This window comes from Xyrauchen texanus, chromosome 41 (assembly GCF_025860055.1).
Source record: "Xyrauchen texanus isolate HMW12.3.18 chromosome 41, RBS_HiC_50CHRs, whole genome shotgun sequence".
In the NCBI taxonomy this organism is placed as follows: Eukaryota; Metazoa; Chordata; class Actinopteri; order Cypriniformes; family Catostomidae; genus Xyrauchen; species Xyrauchen texanus.
Genome location: NC_068316.1, coordinates 25,647,172 through 25,660,102, shown reverse-complemented (window position 1 = coordinate 25,660,102; position 12,931 = coordinate 25,647,172). Strand labels below are relative to the sequence as shown.

Genomic DNA, 12,931 nt, shown 5'->3' with positions numbered 1-12,931 from the left:
TAAAAATAATACTTTAAGTGATACTATATCAAAAACACTAAGTGATATACTGTATGTATATTTTTTATTATTTATTTATTTTCACCAAAGCACTGCATAGGCTTCAGGAGTTCTTTAATATTTACAGTGTTTACTGATGTTAAAATATTATTAATCACAATGTATTATTGTGCCTTGAAATAGTTATGCATTTACACATTTAGTACACTTACTACATTACTACATTTAGTTGAAAGTTTTTTACTTGCACTTGTGTGATTTACATTGAGTTTACATTGATATGTAAAACAGGCGATAGATAATATTGTCTCTTTAAGTGAATCGGCAACGGCACAAGCAAATTTTACAGTTGAACGAGCGCATCGTACATCAACAATAGAGAAGTTGCAGTTGTTTTTATCTCATCCGTGAAATGTATGATTAGAATTAATGTTTCTTTGTACCTTTTTGATCATCAAATGACTTTTAATATCAAAAAGGATATTAAAAGAGACATGAAATGGAAATGGGGTGCTAGGATTTCCTATTTTGACACACAATACATGGAGTGAGCCAATAGGAAATATTTTCTTACATATTAAGTACTGACTTGCTTGTACAAATACTTATTGTACAAGTTCTCCAATTCAAATCTACAAGCTCTGAACTATTGCTACACTTTTTACCGTCCAACAGATGACAAAAAGGCGTGTTACATTGCTCTGTTGCATGCTGTCATTCAGAGCATGTTGTGTAAAGAGTCAGTGGAAAGTTTTCACCCAAACCAATGTTGATTAAATGCAATGCAAATGTAACATTGGCATATCATGGCTCAACTAAAGTGATGGTGACACCATGTTCCACATCTCAGGACCAACTGCAGCCAAATAAGTTAAATGTCCTTTAGAGTGTATGCTGACAAGTGTCAATCACTGTGGTGTGCATAATGACGCAAAATTAATAACAAACACACAAATATAGCAACTCAAGTTGTGCATTCCATCATGAGCACATTTGTGATGACGCAAGTGGATGGCGTAAAAGCACCGGGGTTCGACAAAGTCATACAACCAGATCAACACTGCAGGGGGCGCCGGGAACAATTGCGCTCATATTCGGACCACAGCAAACGTGCCCAGTGTGGAAACCACATTAATCGCCAGTTATTTATTCACTAAAAAAATCTCAGTGCTTTGCCACTACACCACTCAATCACTGGTGAGTTAATTCTGCATATTTACTGCCAGTGGCTAATAACTGACACATTTTAGTTGCATAGAGTGATTTACTCACAATTGTACAACAATGTTGTTTTTTGATGTGTAGAATCTAAATAGATCAAATCAATACAATCAAACAGTTTTGTGATTCAACAATGACCTCATAACAGCTTTTCAAACACACACCATTCACCTAAATCTCTATATTCAGGCATCAGAGTGCTGTTTACTGACTAAACCCACGAATATGTAGTCAAATTGGCCTTTCATTCTTGAATAAGCAGTAAGGCGAGTCTCAGCATGGCAGATCTGCCTTAGGGGAAAGAGAGGTGTCCGCCTCCTTCACAGTGAAGTCTACATCACATTGTGTCCCTTAAGACCTGCATATGTTTCTTCCGAGCCTGTGAAACTTGATGTTGTCTGAGTGCTAGTATTGTCACTTAATAACACTGGTGAATACATGCACTACCAAACATGTCTTTACATGCACACTTATCAGCCATTAATGAGCCTCTGGAAACACCTGTCAACACATTTTAAAGTTTTTGATTACATTTCTGTGCTTTTTGTGTCATGTTGTCACAGTGTGGTGCTGATTTTAGATTTACAGTTTGTAAACTATAAACTGATTTATAATTCTCATGATTGCACAACCATGTTTTCAGTTTTCTATTAGATACAGGTTAGGTGTGAAACAGTTTCTTAAGTTATTAGATTAACTCAATTAAGGTAAATTATCAAATCACAATAGCACTATTCATCTGTTCAACAACATCTGAAATTAAACTACTGCATCTACAATTGACCCAAGATGTTGCTTCAATGTGGCTTAAGGGGTGTTCATGTTAACAGATTCATTGTATTATATAATTATAGCTCATAACTATAGATAACCTGATATACTACTAGATTCTCATAGTCCACTCATTCACAAAAATCAGTTGGCAAAGCATGGACTCTGCAAGACCCCTGAAGGTGTCCTGTGGTATCTGGCACCAAGACATTAGCAGCAGATCCTTCAAGTCCTGTAAGTTGCGAGGTGGAGCTGCCATGGAATGAACTTGTTGGTCCAGCACATCCCACAGATACTCAACCGAATTGAGATCTGGGGAATTTGGAGGCCAGGGCAACACCTTGAACTCTTCATCATGTTCCTCAAACAATTTCTGAACAGTGTGTGCAGTGTAGTAGGGTGAATTATCCTGCTGAAAGAGACCACTGCCATCAGGAAATACCATTGCCATGAAGGGGTGTATCTGGCCTGCAACAATGTTTAGGTAGGCGGCACCTGTCATATTGACATCAACATCAATTGCCGGACCCAGGGTTTCTCAGCAGAACATTGCCCAGAGCATCACACTCCCTCAACCGGCTTGTCTTCCCACAGTGCATCCTGGTGCCATCACTTCCCCAGGTAAACGGCGCACACATACGTACATGGCTGTCCGTGTGATGTAAAAGAAAATGGGACTTATCAGCCCAGATGACCTTCTTCCACTGCTCCAATACCGACACGGCTATCATTGTCGTCTTTGACTGTGGACATGTGTCATCATGGGCACTCTGACTGGTCTGCTGCTACACAGCACTATATGCAGCAGGTTGTGATGCACTGTGTGTTGTGACTCATTCCTCCTATAACCATCATTACAATTTTCTGTGACTTGTGCCACAATAGACCTTCTCTAGGTTTGGACCAGACGAGATATCCATCATTGCCCTTGTGCATCGATGAGCCTTGGGGCCCAGCACCCTGTCGCTGGTTTGTGGTTGCCCCTGCTTTCGGTAGGTGCTCACCACTGCTGACCGGGAGCACCTTGCCATTTGAGAGATGCACTGACCTAGTCTTCTGGCCATAATGATTTGGCCCTTTTCAAAGTCTTTCAGGCCTTTTCTTCTGCCCATTTTTCCTGCATTCAATACATTGACTACAAGAAGTGATTGTTTGGTTACCATCTAATCTACCCAGACCTTGACATGTGGCCTTCTTAGGAGATAATCAATGCTATTTGCTTCTCTTGTGTGTGGACATAATGTTTTAGCTCATCTGTGTATTGCTTCCGAAAGTTCATGTGCCCTAAAATGAACCCCAAATTCAACTGCATTACTAACAAGCGCCATCCCCCATCAGACATTTTGCCTCAATTCCAATGTGACCACATATCCCTCTAGGACTACTGATAGCACGTTGCGTGACCAATCTCAAAAACATGGTCTCTGGTTCCGCATGACTTTAACCTAAACCTAACCGATAGTGTTTTAAATACAAATTAGACATGAAAAGAATATTTGCTAAAGCAACCATGTAATTTGTGTCACTTCTATGTGACTTCTATGGTATTCGCTTCACTTTTACTTTCACTCAGAGCGTCCTTGTCTCTGTTCTAGCCTCAGTTTCTGAGTCCAAAGTCCAACACTCTATGAGGTGAACTACAGTGCAATCTAATCACACGTGGATAAGTGTGTACATGTAGCTGGGACTGTAATACAATTGTTAAAATATGTTGTTTTTCAAATGATACGTTAGTATAAATGTGTTACGATATCATAACATAGCAGGGTGTGAGTAATAGAGTAGTTAAAATGTAGTTAAAGTACTGTTCATTCTATAAGACTAGGTTGGAAAATAATCTGAAATTACATTTTCACTCCATTGACGTATAGGATTGGGTTTACAGAGGTAGAGTTAATAAAATATGCATTGCTGTTGACTTTATTTTATCAATAAATGGCGCCACTCGTGTGATCTCGTGTGGTCACTGTCCTTTTCAGCATACCGCGGCCTCCTCCACATAGCCGGCCCACTGGGAAAATCCTGGTTCACCCTATGGCCAGTCCACTCTTGCCTGAATATTTATCTATCCCTTTTTAGCTATCAACAATTCACAGTATTTTGAGGTGATTTTGAGTTTAAAGTTTTAAAGTCTTTTTGAGAATTTTTTTGAGCCTAGCCCACTTTTCTGTTATATTTTTATCATTGACATTTCATTCCTATAATTTTCTGTTTCACTTACTCTATGTGTGTGTTTGTGTGTGTGTGTGTGGTCCTTAACCGATAATTGTGTCCTAACTCATAAAATTAGGTGAACAAATACAATGCTTGTCATTCTAGAAAAATAGGAACAAGTGCCTCCTTGTGCTCAATCAATTTAGAGACGTCTCGCGTCGTAATGATGGTGGCAGAGATAAGCTCTGTAGTGATGTTATCTGCACTAGAGGAAATGATGTAAGGTGACTCATCAGTTGAAAGATGACTGGAAACAAGAGAGAATGTGTTTCACCAAAAAAAGTCATGTTCTGAGATCTTTAAAGTTTACCTTTACCCTACATACAGTATACAGTACCAATCAAAAGTTTGGACACTTGAGAGAAGTTAAGATTTGCGGACAATAAAAAAATGTGCCTACATAGGAATTTTGGTAACAATTTACATGAATGTTCCCTTTGTTAAGGTATTATAAGGGGGTTAAATATTGTCTAGTAAGTCATTGACAAATTCATAATAATGGATTAATATGTGGTTATTACAACATGCAAACAAGGGTGACTTTCATGCAATACCTGCCAAATAGTGAGCCATTTTACCTCATATGTTATAAATGCTTGACACTTATTCAGCATTAGTAGCCTATGGAAATGCATCTTCATGTAAATTGGATGGACGTTAAGCTTTTATAAAGGAGTTGCCAATATGGACTCTAATATTGTTAACACTTTACAATATCATTATATCATTAGATCATTATCATTAGATCATTAGTTATCATAATCTAACAATGAACAATACTTTACAGCATTTATTAATTTTGGTTTATGGTAATTACAGCATATAGTATGTTTTATTACCAAGCATTAATAAAGCTTAAAAAAAGCTGTTGAAAATCTATATATTATTCATTGTTAGTTTAAAATACCTAATGCCTTAAATAATGTAAACAAATCGAACCTTATAGTAAGATGTTACCAAAACCTGTACATTAAAGTAAGGATGGTTTAATGGTCATCAGGCTTTTTTAATGTGATGTATGCTGTTTATTGAGCGTGAAGACCTGAAAAGTGCTTTACAGTGTACTTTAGGTAACTAGGACAAGGCAAGTTGGAAGAGGACTCTTTTGAAATCATCGTAACAAGGGAAGTGAAACACAAAAGAGTCCAGACATTACAGTAATTAATATAAACACAAAGCAGAGCAAAATGTCAAAATCCCGCCTTGTAATCTCATTATAATAATTTATTTAGTTAGGGACATAAATCATGAATTAGGGCATTTTATGTTTTAGATTTAAATAAGTATGCTTAAGTGTCTGTATTAAGCTTTTATAACATTTTTGAGAAATTGCTCACTAATAGGAATGTATTGGATGAAAGTTGCCCTTTTTATGCATGTTGTTATAACTGCATATAAATCATCTATAATGCATTTGTACATGACTTATTAGTCATTAATGAACCCCTTTATAAATCCTTTATTTCTATACTAAACTAAAACTATTATATTTGAACTATTATAATATATATATATATATATTTACGTAAACGGTTGAGTTGGACCAGAGTTGGAGGAGCCAACATGAGCTGTAATCTAGGAAAAGGGTGGCTACTTTAAAGAAGCTAAAATATAAGATTGTTTTGATGTGTTTAATACTTCTTGGTCACAACATAATTTCATTTGTGATATTTCATAGTTTTGATGACTTTGCTATTATTCTACAATGTAGAAAATATTAAGAACAAAGAATGGGTTGGTGTGTTCAAACTTGCGACTGGCCATGTGTTACTATTTCCCAGCCGATCAAACATGCAGCTTTAAAAGGGATATTTGCACTTTCCCCAGGGTAAACCAGCTCCCTCTCATGTCTCTCGCCTCAGGTGTGCTTCTCACAATAGGTCTTCGATACAGTAGTGTCTTTACACTCATTGAAAGTGTCAAGACATGTTGCCCAACCTCCCTGATATTGCTAAGGAGAAGCTTGTGGATAGTTTAGGAAAGATGTGTATTCTTTGTTCGACTCAAATTAGTTTTCTTTGAATTCAAATTGGAATTCTCCCCTGGTTAATGTTTCTGCTTTAACAATGGAGCGGCTGTCTGCAGATAACTTATGAACTTACAATTGCTCATCCAGATCTGAAAAAGAATGAAATGGAGGAGACAACACTCATGAAAAGAACAATATTTGAATAAGCACTGCAGCTGGCTGCAGATTTTGTTTCTCTTTTTCTCTTTTCCAACTTTGCCTCCCCCTGGATGGAGATGGATGGAGTTGAAAGCACTCCTCTATGTGTTTATTTGAAGCCAGGATCCTTCATTTGTTCAGCGTCTTGACTCTGACCTGGTTGTGTTAGTTTATGGAGAAATAAATGATGCGTTGACAATGGTGTACCTGTCTGATCTGATCTCACACCATCCTGGAATGTTATCTACATCCATCATCGCATCTCCGGTGTGGTGACCTCTTTGAACACGTGAAGGGCTGATAATATATGTGTTTGTAGGGTTACGGCAAACAGTGTGTGTGTGTGTGTGTGTGTGTGTGTGTCAGCATTGGGGAATGTTACTTTTAAAGTGTTAGATACTTTACAGGTATAGATACTTTAAAATCACCCAAAATTTAAAATTCTCTCATCATTTACCCTCATTTCATTCCAATCCTGTTTTACATTATTTCTTGCGGAACTGTTTTTAATATAATGGAAGTAACATAATGACCCAAAAGTATAATAAAAGTTTTTGTGTCATATTCCAAGTGTTCTGAAGGCATACGATTGAAATTGAAGTAATGTTTGGGGTTAGAAACCTGTTGCACATCCTCAGGTGAATTAATGCTCATGAACATAAATTTTTTGATTATCATTTATGGCTGCATTTAGAGTAGAAATAAATGGTCATATTTTTTGTGTCCCTGAAAAGATTCAAGTGAGTCACTATCAGCTCAACATGATCACACAGGAAGTCGGCATGCTGTTTCCGAAAGTTCCGGTACCCTTGGATTGGCAACAATATGCCGACTCACTCACATGCCCTATCTCCCATCGGACATATTTGGAACATCTCAACAATAATTACTTTGCCTCATGGCTCGAATGTTAGCATGTTGCGTCAGTTGTATGGGAGACCACAGTTCAATCCCCATTCAAACGAGGAAGTAATCACGTTTGTATAAAAAATCAGGTTGCATTTTATCCCTAACATTGCATTTTGTCTCTACTAATGGTTAGGTGTAGATTTGGGTTTTATTTGGGGGTAAATAAAATACAAATTTCTCTTCACTGTTTTACACCCTGTTAGGCTGAAAACAATTGTTTTTACAACTGGCTTCTGTCGAACTCTCCTGGATATAAATAGAAATGCTTTAGCTTTAGGGCGGCTGTGGCTCAGGTGGTGGAGCGGGTCGGCCACAATTCGCTGGTTTGATTCCCGACCCACATGACTCCACATGCCGAAGTGTCCTTGGGCAAGACATTGAACCCCAAGTTTCTCTCAATGGCAGGTTAGCACCTTGCACGCCAGCTCTGCCATCATTGGTGTGTGAATGTGTGTGTGAATGGGTGAATGCGATGCATTGTTAAGCGCTTTGAATACCGCTAAGGTTAAAAGGTGCTATATAAATCTTCAAATTCGGTCAACGTATACTGATTTACTGACGCACTTGCCAAATTTTTTGTGAGATCAGGCTGATCAACTGTCATTCATTTGAAAAAATGACCTCAATATTTAGTAAAACATTTACTTTGGTGTTCCACATAAAAAAGAAAGACATATGGGATTTGAACAATATGAGGGTAAATTATGACATAATATTCATTTTTGGGTGAACTATCCCTTTAAATGTAACACATTATTTTGTGTTACTCTGAATGTAAGTTACTGATTATACTTTACATCATTACTGATATGGTAATTGGCAAGCTCATTTTGCGTCAGTTGCTTTAGGGTCTCTTTCTATCAGAACAGAAGCGTTATGCTTGGTTTGCAGATGTTTTTTATATTCTAAGTTAGGGGTCGGCAACCTAGGAAGTCTGGGAAGGGCTCAGTTTTTAAGTTGAATTATAAGCCGTTCACACATTGGCAAAAAATAATATTGTTATATTTATTATATCATGTGAATATTACATGAAAATTGTTACATATTGGACCTTTAATTGTGAATTGCTAACATTTATTTGTACTGAAAACAGTTATGAATAGTTCTGTTTTCTCTATCAAAGGTTATTGTGACATACTGGCAACCAGAAAAAAACATGTGAGCATCACACACAGAAGAGATACGCTCAACAATAAGAAATGTATTTATTCGTTTCTAGCTCCAAAACTACTCCAATGAGAAATCATTCATATTTATGGTTTATTTACTGTCTTTGGTGTTTTGGTGTAACACAAATCACACATTTTTAAGCAAATGCATGACGATGCGGTGCTATTATTGAAGGTTAAACTGTTATATCTGTTATTAGTGGTATTGCAAGCAGCATTAATCAGTTTAAATTGGGAGCCTCAGAGAATAGCGCTGGGATGTGTGACTGATGAGATATTGTGTCTCGTTTGGAATGCTGCATCTTGCAGAGGTCACATTTGTTGGCCGCATATGTCATCGAGGCTGTCTCATTTCAGAAAAGCAAGTAGGACACTTCGAATGCAACCTTCTTTCATGGTAATTCAGAGGATGGATGAGGTGTATCTTTCGTGGGCATGCATTCCCTTCCAAAGGGATTTTGTTCCCTTCTCATTAAAAGCGCTTGTTAAAGAGTGACGTGCTGTCATAGCAACCATGTTACGTTACGTTTCCGTTTGTCCTACGAAGGCGGACACTCGGTACTCTGCTGCCTTCAAAGTACAAGCCCTACCTAGCACACAGTCTTTGAAACAAGACACAGCCATTGAGAGCACCTGGAGAGTGGGCATGTTTGATTGACACTGAGAGTGTGCATGAAAAGTGATCATGATCGGCCAAACAGTCTCACTCCACACAACGTCTTATTGTCACGACTCATGTTACATCCTGTATACTCAGATTGTTATTTGCATATTTAAGCCACACTGTCATGCTTGAAGGGCTGAGCAAGTGCTCATTCTTTAGAGTAGCAGTGTATGTGTGATTCCCTGCATGCTGCAAAAAAAGATCGGCCCTAAGTCTAGATTGCCGATCACAGATTTAAGAGGAAGATCGGCCGATTTAGATCGATGACCAATCGATCGGTGCACCCCTAATTCTAAGTGACATTAATTTTGCTGTTTGAAGAATTTGTCGGCCTTAAGGTTTCTTTTAATTATTATTATATTCAATGTTATTTGGCTAATGGCACCACAAGAACGTACACAGTCCAAAAGTGTTCACTTGCGACAATTCTCTGCAGTGCACAACATGAGCTGTAACGTAAAAGGTAGCAGACAAGAAAAAAAATATTTCTTAAAATTAATATACACTCCCTGAGCACTTTTTTAGGGACACTATGGTCCTATTAAAGTGCCAGACGTGGTCTTCTGCTATGTAGCCCATCCACCTATAAGACTCGACATATTGTGTATTCTGAGATGCTATTCTGCTCACTTCAATTGTACAGAGTGGTTATCTGAGTAACTGTAGCCTTTCTGTCTGCTCGAACCAGTTTGGTTATTCTCCGTTGACAATTCTGAGTAAATTCTAGAGACTGTTGTGTGTGAAAATCCCAGGATATCAGCAGTTACAGAAATACTCAAACCAGCCCGTCTGTCCGCACCAATAATGCCATGGAGATATTTATCCTAACACTGTTCTGTGAATGTGTACTCCAGTAGATTTGGATGCGCAATGAGTGTCAGTTTGTGTGTCCCATTTAAAAGTGTGCATTTTCGTGTTTGATCATGAAACAAATGACACACAGTGCCCTACAGTTGAGGCCAGATGTCTCTCTCTCTGTCTCTCTGTCTCTCTGTCTCTCTCTCTCTCTCTCTCTCTCTCTCTCTCAAGGGCAGGTCAAACTTCCTACCTCCCCTGCTCCATGTTCCACTCCTCTGCCCTTCATGTTTAATATTTCATCCCTTCACCCTCCCTCTTTCTCTTCTTACCTCAAACCAGCCCTGTGAGCCTTCACGTATAGTTACGTTCTTAAATCTCGCAAAAGAGTCCTGGGCTATCCCTACTAACCTCCTTCATAAATAATCACTGCTTAGACATCCCTCTGCAGATGAAGACAAGTCTTACTCTCTCATTTCATCTTTATTTGCCTCCATCTTTTGGTGGTTATCTGGCCCATTGATCTTAATCCGCATGCTGGTCTCTGGGTTTAAAAGACCTTAGTGAATGTGAGAGGACAAAATGTTGGCCTGCATGGCATGTCGTCTCAGCGCCAAATTTGTTCAGATTTGTTGAGGCTTGTTCTGGGTTTGTGGTCAGAAAATGTCTTCCAGATAAACTCTGTTAAAAGTCGGATGAACTTGTTGACATTTACTGCAGAAATGTTCCTTTGAATGTGTTTATAATATGTATGTATATTTTAAGTGTGATATGATTGTGCCTAGAATAATGTCAAATCGACTTCGAAATGGACCAATTTCAGAAGTTTGGGGTCTTGTTAATACTTATAAATCAAATCATTTTTTGTCATTTGGTTGTCATTCGACTAGAGTATGGACTCTGTCTACTAGAGGAGTGTTTTATCTCTCTTCTTCTACTCTACTACTCCAAACTCAGGCCATTGGTTAAGCCAAAAGTTGCCATGTTGGGCCCCTCAAACAAACAGAACAAAGTCTTCAAGGCACTTCAAAATACAAACTTCATTTTTAAGGGGGAAGAAAGAGAGCAGTCTGTACCATAGTCGGCAGAGATTTGCATTCCATCGGTGTGCAACCCCAATTTTTCCCATTTTCATCTTCGTCATCATCTCGCTTTGAAGCTCATCCAGGGTCAGTGAATGCCGAGCTGACTATGGGTTGCTAAGCTGTGCCCAGTTATGAGAATACAGTGATTCAGATGAGCTGAGTTCACTTAAGACTCACCGTTAAGCCCAGAAAATATAAGTAATACTGGCTGGATATTTGTTAGTCGACTTGTCGAGCCAATTAGTCAAATTAGTTAAATTCAACGAGGCAAATTTTTCAACCCTTAGTGGACACTGGTGTTTGGATATATCCGACTCTATTGGTTAAGTTCAAATTTAAGAATGTTCCACATAAAATGTAATCTTGATGGCTGCTGTTAGGAGTACTTGGAATGTATTTGGTTTCTGTTACCTGTAGTAAGTTGTAAATGTGTATGTGTGCCAGACTTATATCATTCCATTCAGTCTCCACTTTCTTCCTGTCACTCTAACTGTTCTGACCTAGCAAGCTTCCTACTTAGACATCATTTTAAGGCATCGCTGGTGCACTCCTTATGTGAAGGCAGCTCAGGATTATACAGTAGCAAAATTATACTAATTTCTAAAGGGGCTTTTCGTTTTATGATATATTGCGTTGGAAGATCTAAAACAATTTAGTATGAAAAATACACAAAAACAGAAGAAATCAGGATGGGGGCAAATACTTTTCCACAGCACTGTGGACAAAATGAATTGCCTTTTTGTAACTCTCTTTGTCCTTCACTTTTTTTCTCAGGACCCAGGCTACTGGATTCAAGTTAATCGGTTAGAACATGGAGATGGGGGCATTTTGGATTTGGATGACGTGCTGTGTGATGTTGCTGACGATAAAGACAGGGTGAGTCATTAGTTTCTATGTATCTTTTGTTGTTTCAGGAGAGATGCCAATCTCTAATGTGTGATTTAAGATGGAGTAGCTCACTGTTGACTGTATGCCACAATGCATTGTGGTCAGCTTGATCTTCCATATCCAGTGTGATGAATGAACCAAAAGCAATATCAACTGCAATTTTAACTCCTCTTTAACTCATTTGGTCAGACTACAAAGTTTTAATAAACCTGCTAAAATGTGCAATGTAGTGAGGTCTTGTAAAAACATATTAGCATACTAATCTTTGCAACGTTTATAATTGCATAATGCGTTCTGTATACGGTTTCATATTCTGAAAATATAGTATGCAATATCCTGTTCGCACAATGACAGTATGCAATTAGAAGAATGCTAGTATTCCATTACACACATATCTCATGATTTGTTTCTTGATATAAGGCTGGCACAAAGTTATATAAAGCTATAGAGTTTATAATAAACCAGCTTTCAAGATTGCAGATATCCATGTCTTCCAATCTAATTTAACTGTGGGAGGCTGAAAGAGGAATAGTGTAAAAAAAGCAGAGGTCACTCTCGCTGTTGGGCTTCTGTTTTCTTAACTTGTTATTATGGAATCATTATTTAATTTTCCTTAAGCTAAAGCCAAAATGACAGTGTGAGTGTGTATGTGTGAATAGTCTCAGTGGGTAGCATTCATAACAACCTCTCAGATTGATTCACACTCAGTTTCAGACCACCTCATGTTAAATAGGTTTTCTTAAATTTGTATAGCTGCAGTGCTCATGGAATTCCAGAAAAATCATCAGAATGCTGTAATGGTTGTGGAATTTGGGCATGACCCTGACTAGAACCTTGGAAATAATGGCTCAATTGGCAAAAAAATATATGTCCTCTAATATGTTGTTTATTTGTTGTGTATTCATTAGCGTTTGTGCTAATATTGTCAATCTCTGACAAATGGTGTTTAGCCAGCAATCTAATTTGCTTGTCCGTTCCTGCTGGGCTCTCGAGTTCTTGTCACAGCTTTTGTTCCTGGAGATTTATAATCGTCCGCTCAGCAAGAACG

General features: G+C 38.1%; 1 protein-coding gene across 3 annotated transcripts in view; it reads left to right on the top strand.

The window, feature by feature from the left end:
* Positions 1-12,931, top strand: part of LOC127634176 (partitioning defective 3 homolog) — a 582,251-nt gene that overhangs the window by 61,594 nt on the left and 507,726 nt on the right. For all 3 annotated transcript variants that reach the window (XM_052113607.1, XM_052113605.1, XM_052113604.1), the window contains exon 2: positions 11,770-11,871. In XM_052113607.1, the coding sequence (XP_051969567.1) occupies positions 11,770-11,871 (102 nt within the window). The remainder of the gene's footprint in view (positions 1-11,769; positions 11,872-12,931) is intronic.